Here is an 11,427-nt window from a genome sequence, read left to right as displayed (position 1 = left end):
AAAAGGAAACGGGTCAAATGGGTGGCAGATGTCGAAAGTCACCTAAAGCGTTTTTTAATGCACACCAATTTATAAAAAAATATTCATACTATAATTGAAATAATATTAGAGAGTTTAGTCGTACTTTAGTTTGATCTTACTTTACACCCGGGTGTTTTAGGTCAACCGAAACTGAACCGTTTTGACCATTAATAAAAAAGAATACCCTTTCTGACAAGAATACAATAATCACTCGTTTAACCTGTATTGGGAACCAGCCCATGCAAATTAACCCAAATTGACCCGTTTTGGCCAAAATAAAGAATTTCTCTTTTTGACAAGTATAAAGAAATCCTGTCCCATGCAAGTCAACCCAAACCGACCCATTCTCTATGATGAAGGTGGAATGATCCGACATATGCCATATGATTCTGCTTCACTTCATAAGCCTGCTATGTAGTTTAAAGTGTCCTCAAACTCCTGAACCCAAGTAAAAATCATTTATTAATCTAACTGGAATAGTGTAAATCCTTATGAATTGGTCGATTTAGGTTATGGTTTACAGTCGTTACAAGAGGCACCCAGATTTGTCCACTCGGTAAGGTTCATTGGTGGCTAAGGTTTAAGCGAACTTCACCGCATTCGAACATATGTGGATTGATAGCATAACCAAAAGAGCGAAGGCGGAAAAGCTTTAAGAAGAAAACAAAAACCATAAGAATATAATAATAATAATAATAATAATAATAATAATAATAATAATAATAATAATAATAATAATAATAATAATAATAATAATAATCACACACCACTGAATAAATGTAACCTCTTTTGTGTAACCGGATAATCGGATCAGCTGCGAATCACGAACTCCTCGTTAGAAAAACACTGCGGCTTGTTCGCTCCTGCAACAGTGGTTTCACAACCTACACACGCGAATGGATCTTTATAATATGCTTAACTAATATTTTATTTTATTTTAAGTCAAATGGAGATGATGAAGCTGACCTTCCAACAAGCAGAAAATACGTATGGAACGTTAACTGTATAGTATGTGATGGTCTTCTCCGGGTAGTTGAGATCATCAACAGTCAAGATTGTTTGCAGCAGCTGAAATGCCAAAACATCAAAGTTCGTTAAAAATCTGTGTGTGGATATATGTACCTTTAACCGGTTCAATGTCGAAAGCTTAAGGCCGTTCATATCTAAAACCTTCATGCACTTGCCAATATATTTTCCGTGCCTTTTAGTTGCTTCCGGCTACAATGAATTCAGTAGGGGTGAGAATTTCTAACATGACCCGACACATGAGACGGAAATAATTAGGTTTGGGTTCTCATATCTAACTCGTTTAATAAACGGGCCGTGTTTGGGTTGACATGTGTAACCTGTTTAAGCAAACAGATCGACACGACGACATGCCATCTAACGGATTCTAAATCGAGCTTCAACGCTCTAGAACGTGATTCTCGAGGCCGGTTTTTCGATTGATAATAGCCAAGAACCTGCAAAAAGTATTTAAAAATAAATAAAAATTGGTTATACAAAATGCAAAATAATTAAGATTCTTGATTCTTGCTGACCTGTATCCAGGGTGCACCTTTGCTGACATCGTTAAGAGAAAAATCTTGACTTCTCGCTCCAACAAGTTTGGTTTCTTGTAATCTTTTGGGTTCACAAACTTTATAACCCCAAATTTCTTTTGGGTTCAACCTAATATTATAGTGACATTATTATCTGCTAAAGATCTGAAATCTAATGTGATAAGACTAAGCGTAATTTACTGGACTTAATATACTAACCCTCTTTCTATTAGATATATAAACTTGATCAAACTTCCCTTTCCAAGTGATTTCCATCTTTTCTTTTATGTACATGCCTCCGTAGAAGCCTGCATGAAACAACAAAATCTATGAATATCAGTTAATATTACATGACAATCAGATATCTTATAGCACGTTGAATCGATAATTTTAATCATTAAAGCTAAATGCCTACATCATACTCTCCAGAAGTCATATATTTATCGAATAAAGACGGCAAAGGAATTGGAAGTACGCTATCTTGAAGCAGGCTTTGACCTCACAGATCTGGTGAGAGAGAGAGAAAACGAGGTTACCTTCATCGATCGATCTGGTGAAATCCTCACAGATCTGGCGAGATCCGAGAGAGAGAGGCCTGATGAAGTCACAATCGCCATAGAGAGAGAGAGAGCAGAGGATGAGAGGATGAGCGGCGGACCAAATGAGTGAGGAGAGAAACCCTAGTTTGTGTGTTTAGTTTAGGGGAAAGGGTATAAGTGGAAAGTGAAGTTTTCTGGTGCTTAAAAGACTTGTACATCATGCTTTAGGGGTGTTTTATGGAAATTTTAATGACTTTAAGAAGTCCTTTGGATATGTATATTATATATAGTATATATATATATATATAGAATGCTTCATTTTACTTTATTTAATACTTGCATTTAATTTTAATATAAGGGTATATTGGTAAACTTACAAAAATCATTAATTTGTATTCTTCTACTTTAATAACTAACTAAATTAAATTTGTAACTTCTTTTCAAAATATATACTTTTTCCAAATTAAAAAAAAAAACTTAATTTAAAGTGTAGAATAAATTACTAGTTGTGTATGATATATATATTGTTTACGAAGGATGATGAATAATAACTTTATTTTTATAATAATATATAGCCTTTTATTATTATTTTACCTAATATATTATAATAATTTATTATTATATTTACTTTTAATAACATATTTTTAATTTTTGTTTTTCCTTTTTTTTAAACCATATAATATTTCCTTTACCATTTTATTGATTTTTTTTTCCTTTTTTAAACATATTTTAATTTATCAATTAATTTGATACTTCTTCAACAATTTACGTTTATAACTTTTTTTTCTAAAAACATAAGTACGTAGTTGTGTTTGATTTTTCCCTCGACATTCCGTTGTAAGTTTTGTTAAAAACGAAGTTGTATTCAAAATAAAGTATTTATTAGTATCATAAAACGGTACGATGATAAACTAAACCGTTCTAATGCTTTGTCTTTCTAAACAACATGTTTTATTTTCAATCACGTTTGTTTTAAATTATCATTTGCTCGGTTTCGACATAACGTACGACGAAAAAAAAAACTAATTAGTAAATAATAAATATCATCTCCGCTACAAACATGGGCCGGTTTCACTTCAATAAGCCCAAAAAATGTTTAACTATTTGTTCCCCAATTAGAAATATTCTATAATAACATAATTTGAGAAAAACAAATTCAGTTTAACTATTTGATCATAGACTATCTTCTTGTGGATATACCAAAATAAACAAAATATCCATTATAGAATAGTGAAGTAAAGGATATCAAGCAATGATATAAGTGTCAAAAGTATTCCAAACCATTTTCCCTGGCTCGAAATTCCCTTATAGGCATGTAAGCGAGCTCAACTTTAAGTAAATAATTAATGAACCATTTAAAAGAAAATTTGTTTATTTGATAAACGAACATACACGGACAAAAGGTTATGCTCGTTTTTAATTAAAGAACAAACATGAACACCTTGTTGAACTTGAACACGCGGAAACAGATCAACAACAACACCGATCAGGTTGCACAACTCGAGCCAATCGTTTTTTTTTAATCAAACGAACTTAAACCATTACAAAGAAGCAATAGAATAAACTCCATCAAAACCAAACCATCTATTAATACTAAGCGTTCCTTGCTATTAAAGGTTATGTTCCTAATTAAAAACCAATTCAAATAACTAAAGGTAAACTTAAACCTTTCCTATTCTAATGCGACAACACAATCTACAAGACTTGGCTTCTCTGACTTTCAGCCGCGTCCACTAGCTGCGGCTCAGACCCAGTTGTGGCCCAATCCCAGCCGCGACCCAAAGTCTCCTTCTGCTGCGACTCAACTTCTCCTCAGCCACGGCTCAGCACCTTCCAGCCGCGTCTCGCATCTTCCAGCTTCCAATATTGTTTTAAACAATATCATCATTCATTTACATTCGTGATCGTTTGTTTATGCTCCTTCGTATGCTCATTTATATTTGTTCATTTTTGTTTATTAAATATTCATTCAAGTTCATTTATGACTAATATTAATCTAAAATCCGTTTTCATATGTATATCGATAAGCCGAATTTTAAAAACAATTGATTGAACTTTAAGATTTAGCAGTCCATAATCATCCATGATGATAACAAAACAAGTGGTTGACTTTTCAAAGAAACAATCAACTGTTCTTGATAAAATATTCAAAATTCAAAAATAAAAATAAAAATAAGTACCACCATTTGTAAGAGTCGGTACTATAGTACTATGGTCAGTTAGAAAAAAAAAGATTATAACATTTTTGGCACGGTCCATTGGGCATTGGATGCCGAAGAGTCGATCCAATCCAACCACTAAAGCCCAAACCATAAGTATTTGTCAGCTAAATGGGCAAGTAAAAACTTCTATGAGAAAGAAAAAAATTAAAAAAAAAAAAAAATCGACAGCCTTCATTTAATCCTTCTTGCACACAAGTGCTCGGTGAAGCTATTCAATCCTCAGCTGTCATAAAATAAAACTTACCTATACCTAGCTGCATCATCGACTATCACCTTGAGGTTGTGGTTCTTGTAGAGATTCGAAGGATTATTATTATCTCATGTTAGGATTAAAGTTTTGTATGAACAATTAATTTGATGATTAATTGAAGGTTTGAGATTTTACGAATTAGTTTGATTGAAACTTTAATAAACGTTTGCATTTTTATAAATATAATATGAAGATTTGCCACGATGATGTGCCTTCTTCGAGTAAGATTAAATTTGAAGTCAGTGATGAAGAGAAGGAGGAGGAAGAAGAAGTGAGTTTTAATTTTTTGGTACACATCACACATTACTAATTCTCTTTATGTAGAAGTGATGAGCACTGAAAAGAGGAATAAAATATGTGACATCTAATAAGAATTGTACTAACTTGCCATTGCACCTGTGTTAATCACATAGTTATGTGTTGTTAGAATTAAACACACACCAACTGGACATGACTAAAAGCAATAAACGAACACAAAGATTTAACATGGTTTGGTCTGTTAACCCGACATGTATCAGAAACTCAGACTGCACTCATAGCAAATCAAACCCAACATGTAAACCTTTTTGGCATGGTCCATTGGGCCTTGAACTGAAGAAAATCGATTTATCCACTAAAGCCCAAACAAGAAGAAAATGGCAGCCTCCTTTTGAAATTGTTTGTTAGTTTAAAAATTGTCGATCATAGAAGTGTTTGTAAGCTAGATGGGCCAATAAAAACTTGGGCTCGTTAATAAACAGTACAAACCTGAATTAGGTGCTTTATTAGTTTATTGGATTTCTGACAGCGGCATATCTATCTTATTGGCAAGGGGGCTGCAAACGAACCGAACGAACACGAACAAGACCTTGTTCGTATTCGTTTGTTAAAAAATATATGTGTTCGCGAAGCGTTCACAAACACTTATTGACCGAGATTTTATGTTTGTGTTCGTTTGTTAAGGAAATGAGATTGTTCGTGTTCGTTTGTGTTTGTTTGTTAATTTTAGGCAACGAACGTTGACGAAGACAAATGAGCACAAACTAATGTTCATGAACACAAATGGAAACAAATGAACACAAACAATCATTCCTGAACAAAATACATAATACACTGACATTTATTAAATATTTAATTTGAATGAATTTTGAAGTATTTAAATAAATATAAAAACTAAAAACACTAATGAACTATCGAACACGTTACTGAACGTTAACGAACATAAACGAACGAACATGACCCTTGTTTCTAGTATTTATTAATACGGACCATTTTCTGAATCACATAGACCAATTTCACATCAGTAAACTCAAAATGTGTCTTATTGATCATAGACTATCTTCTTGTGGATATACCAAAATAAACAAAATATTCATTATAGAATATAGTAAAGTAAAGGATATCAAGCAATGATATAAGTGTCAAAAGTATTCCAAACCATTTTCCCTGGCTCGAAATTTCCTTATAGGCATGTAAGCGAGCTCAACTTTAAGTAAATAATTCATGAACCATTTAAAAGAAAAATTGTTTATTTGATAAATGAACAGACACGGACAAAAGGTTATGTTCGTTTTTAATTAAAGAACAAACATGAACACCTTGTTGAACTTGAACAAGCGGAAACAGAAACAAGTACACCGATCACAACTCGAGCCAATCTTTTTTTTAATCAAACGAACTTACACCATTACAAAGAAGGAATAGAATAAACTCCATCAAAACTAAACCATCTATTAATACTAAGCGTTCCTTGCTATTCAAGCCAAGCTAGGTTATGTTCAAAATTAAAAACCAATTCAAATAACTAAAGGTAAACTTAAACCTTTCCTATTCTAATGCGACAACGGAATCCACAAGACTTGGCTTCAGTGACTTTCAACTGCGTCCACTAGCTGCGGCTCAGTCCCGGTTGTGGCCCAGACCCAAAGTCTCCTTCTGCTGCGATTCAACTTCTCCTCAGCCATGGCTCAGCACCTTCCAGCCACGTCTCGCATCTTCTAGCTTCCAATATTGTTTTAAACAATATCATCATTCATTTACGTTCGTGATCGTTTGTTTATGCTCCTTCGTATACTCATTTATATTTGTTCATTTTTGTTTATTAAATATTCATTCAAGTTCATTTATGACTAATATTAATCTAAAATCCGTTTTCATATGTATATCGATAAGCCGAATTTTAAAAACAATTGATTGATCTTTAAGATTTAGCAGTGCATAAACATCCATGACGATGATATTTAAACATTTAGGTGATTATTACTCTCTACTTTTTTCAAATTGATGCTTGTTTATGTTCGTTCATTTATGTGTGTTTAGGATGTTAATGAACGAACATAGACGAACACGTCGGGCAAGGTGAATCTTCAACAATGAACACGGACACAAACATTCGTTTGTTTACCTTTTTGTTAGTTCATTTGTTTTGTTAAAATTACAAAAACGAATATGAACAAGTCCAATTCTTATTTTTTTTTTTGTAGCCTACTGATCTCTAAATATAAACAGTCTGGGCTGATTTGAACCTTTAAGTTTGGGTTCATTTGGATATTTCAATATAAGTTTTGGGCTCTATATGACGACCTCAACAAGTGGCGGAGCATGAACAAAAAATCAGGGGGAGGGACTCTCAAAAACCAAATAAGGGGGGCGGACTCTCAAAATTCAATATTTTACACTAATTTTTTTTCGGAAATTTCGTTAATAGTAACACTACGAGCGAAAAACCGGGGGGGGGGGGGACCCGGGAAAAAAGTTCCGTTGACCTGGCTCGATATAAAAACTTAATACCAAGAACTCCATCAATTAGTTGATACATAAATCTTATATTGTTTCAGGATTCAATTTGAAGTTTTTGGGTTTCATATTTCATTGTTAACATTTAAAGGTATGATGATAAACTCTAGATTTGTCATCAATTTATTGATTCCCTGAAACTTTGTTTTTATATGATCTCATCAAACAACAGCAAGAAATATGTTTATTAGGTGAATGAGAGTGCTATACAATCCAATACATATATTGCGGAATCTGAAACTAAAGAGAATATGACATGTTTTTAATAGGGAAGCTTCAAAACAAAATTATAATACTTTATATAAACAAACAAAGTAAACAAAACAAATTCATAGAAACCATGATTTCATTTAGCTTGCTGTTGAACCCATAATTCGCCAATTTCCCATAATTCGCCAATCTTGTCTCCGGCTTCAAATGTAACTAAATAAGAGACAGATTTAAAGAACTTTTGTTAGCTATATTCAAACACCATTTTGGTAGCAAATCATGCATAATGCAACAAAGTTATGTAGTTGCAATAAAGAAAGTAAGAGAAAATTAAGGTTACCTTGGAGAGTCAGTTCTGATATGCGGAATGTGAGAAATTTTAGGCCAATCTACACCGATCTCCTTTTCACACCTTTTACTTAGAAGTTTACAACTGATTATCACAAGTTTATTCAGATCCTTAAAACTTTGAATCTCCTCCGGCAGAGAAAGTAATTTGTCACACTCAACTAATCTTAACGCCTCGAGTTTTGGAAGGTTACTTGGCAAGGAAACCAAATTGGGACAGTTGTAAATGTCTAGTTTTTGTAAACACTGAAACATATTGCTGGTGTCTGCTAACATGTTTTCCTCATTATCATAGAAACACTTCAGAGAATCCATTATCGACAAGTGAATTACCCTAAGATTGGGTAATCTCCCTATTGATGGAATATGCTCACAGTTCTTACAATAATAAAAACTAATTTCAACCAAATTTCTTAAACCTTCCATCCAACTTGGGCAAATAGTTTTTCCCATGTAAAAATGTATTTTCAATTCCTTGAGACTCATATTTGGCTCTAATCCCTCGAGAACCTCTTCATCATGTGCAATTCTCATATTTCCTCTAGTATCCCAATGACGAATACCCGACCAACGTAACATCAAAACCTGCATGTTTCTTTTGGATTTGAGATTGGCACTCTTGGCCTCACTTAAACCTCCAACATTCTCAAGTAATAGTATCTCCAATTCTCCCTCGAGAAGATTTAAATTCCCCAACTCCCCTATTTTGGCCGCACCTTTTTTATCAACAGGAAACATCGAAAGTATTCGGAGACTAGTTAGTTCATTTATTCCTATTGGTAATTGCAATAGTGAATAACAATGATTAATGTCCAAACATTTAAGATTCTTCATGTGTCTTAGGCCTTCAGGTAATTTACCCAAATGAGAAGAATCCAAAAGCAACACTTGCAAGTTTTGTAGATATATTATTGAATCGGGTAATACTTCTATACTTGAATGTGATAAATTCAAGTATTTCAAATGTTTGAGTTCACAAATTGATTCAGGCAATTCACGTAGTTTCTGACAAGAAAACAAAAGCAACACTTGCAAGTTTTGGAGATAAATAATTGAGTCGGGTAAATCTTCTATACTTGAATGTGATAAATTCAAGTATTTCAGATATTTGAGTTTGCAAATTGATTCAGGCAATGTCTTTAACCAAATACCAGACAAGTGTAATACCCTCAGATAGACGTGGTTGAAAATTTGGCTAATGCTACCTTCATTCATCTTCCCGAACATGAATATTGACCTTAACGATGCTAACTTCCCTAGATCCTCGAGTGAAAACTGAAAATCTGGACTTGAGGAACTCAAATGAAGGGCTTCATTTGGGATTACAACCTGTTTGTGTGGCTCTATAACTAAACAATCATCTCCCATCACATGTCTTGCCATGTCGTGCATAAGATCATGAATTATATATCTAGCACCCGATAATTCCTTGGTCTTAAAAATGAAGGACTTCCAAACCAAACAATTAAGAATTTCTTCCCCAAGCACATATAAGTCTATTTCTCCTCTAGGTGGAATAAGACCATTTGACATCCACAATGGAATCAATACATCCTTTTCCATATTGTAGCCTTTAGGAAACAAACAACAATAAACAAAGCATCTCTTTACATGTGGGAGCAAGTTATCATAGCATAACTTCAAAGCAGGGAAGTTGTTATTTTCTTGCAACCCCCATATGCTATTGTCTTTCACACGTTGCCAATCGCTTGTACTACTTTTCGACCACATTAAGCCACCCAAAGTCTTCACCGCCAAAGGCAGTCCTTCACATTTCTCAACTATTTCCCTTCCAATAGGCTCTAGCTCGCTTATGTCATCCCCCTTTCTTCCTTCTGCAAATGCAAGCTTTTTGAATAATAACCACGAGTCCTCCTCCGATAAACATCCCAATTCATGTTCTAACTCGGGGACCTTAGTTATCATTTGACAAGTTGTCTGGGATTGTGTTGTGATCACAACAATGCTCCCTTCTGCCCCACAACTTAATGTTTCACTTAATTGATCCCACTGGGTCTTTTCACCGTCTTCTATCCAAACATCATCTAGTACAATTAAAAATTTATTTCCCTTTAACTTGCTCTGAAGAGACTCTTGCAACATATCTAGCTGTGGAAGTCCACACTTACGTTTATCTATGGATTCAATGATTTCTTTTATTATCTCTTTAACCTGGAACTTTTTTGAGACAAATTTCCAAAATTTTAACTTGAAATATTGATTCACGCTTTCATGGTTATAGACTAGTTTAGCTAGAGTAGTCTTTCCAACACCTCCCATACCCCATATACAATACACCCGAATCTCATCATTATCATGTTTTCCTACATCTTTGTTACATATCTTGCCAGTTACCAAATTCATATCATCAGTTCTTCCAACGATAATTGAAGAATGTATAAGCGAGCTGGTTTCCCTATCTGGCATCTGACCTTCAACTCCCACATCTACATAACTTATGGCACCTAAAGGGGTCAACTTTAACTCAAATATCTTAGATGCAATGGCATCCAATTTTGTTCTTATGGCTTTAACTTTGTAAGCAATCCTAACTTGGAACATAAGTGGATTATGATCAAATGAGAAAAAGGCGCTTACACTATATATGATGCCTCTTTCTTTGTCTAGACGTTGTAGCAAAGCTTCAGTCGAGATCTCGTCCAACACATTTTCTACCTCCAAGGATGCTGATCTGAGACTCTTGAGCCATAACCCTACAGCCTTCTCCTTGCTGTGTTTCTCTTCTGCATCTTGAAGAACACCTTTGATCCGATCGAAATCGTCCTTGAGAGCCAAAACATCCTCATTGAACCCCCAAAGTAGACCGAACTCTTGGATATCAACAGAATTCAGTCTCCCCAACACATCCTTCACAAGGGCCGAAGCTGCTCCATCTCCCATGATTAGAAATTTAGAATAAAAAGTATTAATGGAAATCAAGAACAGTATGTTTCAAAACCAAAGCAAGAAAGTGGAGATTTTGAAAGGTCGTTAGTTTCCAATCTACTTCTTGTTAAATGTGGTATATATTATTGCCAAGAAACCAATATTGATCGTTGAATTATTCAAATTTGATAGTGATGGTCGGGGTATGATTTTTCACTTTTGGCCCTTGCTCTTTGGTTAAAGTTTACATCACCACTTTTAGTTTTATTTGAGTTTTAAATTTAAACTAACTCTAGAGTAGAGGAGATATTTGATATGCTTAATGATGATTAGTTAGATAATTTAATGACTGATCAATCAATAATAATATAGCAGTACTTTGTAATTGCTCCCACAAATCATTAAATTCAAAGAAAAACAAATTAATAAGCGATATATGACCTTCTTTTTTTTTTTTTTTTTAATTTTTTTCCTGCGCCACATTAAAAAATAAAAAAAGAGGATATTTTTCAATGGCTATGGTAGTCGGCAGGTATGACTTTTCAATATGTACGACTTTTTGCCTTTCTTCTTGGTTAAGGTTTTTTGCCTTTCTTCTTGGTTAAGGTTACAACTGAAGTCTTCCAAGACCATGG

The 11,427-nt window shown here is 33.9% G+C and overlaps 1 protein-coding gene and 1 long non-coding RNA gene across 4 annotated transcripts; both read right to left on the bottom strand.

Annotated features, from left to right (window-relative positions):
• Positions 1–589: 589 nt before the first annotated feature.
• On the bottom strand, positions 590–1,864 carry LOC110940950. Of its 3 annotated transcripts, none has more exons than XR_002593710.2 (6): positions 1,782–1,864; positions 1,563–1,692; positions 1,192–1,484; positions 988–1,089; positions 789–905; positions 590–671 (listed from the first exon to the last, which is right to left on the bottom strand). It is a non-coding gene; the product is annotated as an uncharacterized LOC110940950 (long non-coding RNA). The 3 variants fall into 3 exon arrangements; XR_002593713.2 differs by having other exon boundaries at positions 1,202–1,484; XR_004864281.1 differs by lacking the exons at positions 1,192–1,484; positions 1,563–1,692; positions 1,782–1,864 and having other exon boundaries at positions 988–1,166.
• Positions 1,865–7,514: 5,650 nt separating this feature from the next.
• Positions 7,515–10,914, bottom strand: LOC110864770 (disease resistance protein RGA2-like). The gene is made up of 2 exons (XM_022113902.2): positions 7,899–10,914; positions 7,515–7,771 (listed from the first exon to the last, which is right to left on the bottom strand). Exons 1-2 carry the CDS (start codon positions 10,805–10,807, stop codon positions 7,762–7,764), a joined length of 2,919 nt encoding a protein of 972 aa, XP_021969594.2. The 5' UTR covers positions 10,808–10,914; the 3' UTR covers positions 7,515–7,761.
• Between the last annotated feature and the right edge of the window lie 513 nt (positions 10,915–11,427).

The sequence above is a fragment of the Helianthus annuus genome, chromosome 1, assembly GCF_002127325.2.
Source record: "Helianthus annuus cultivar XRQ/B chromosome 1, HanXRQr2.0-SUNRISE, whole genome shotgun sequence".
NCBI classification, from domain to species: Eukaryota; Viridiplantae; Streptophyta; class Magnoliopsida; order Asterales; family Asteraceae; genus Helianthus; species Helianthus annuus.
This window is presented reverse-complemented; position numbering and strand designations above follow the sequence as displayed.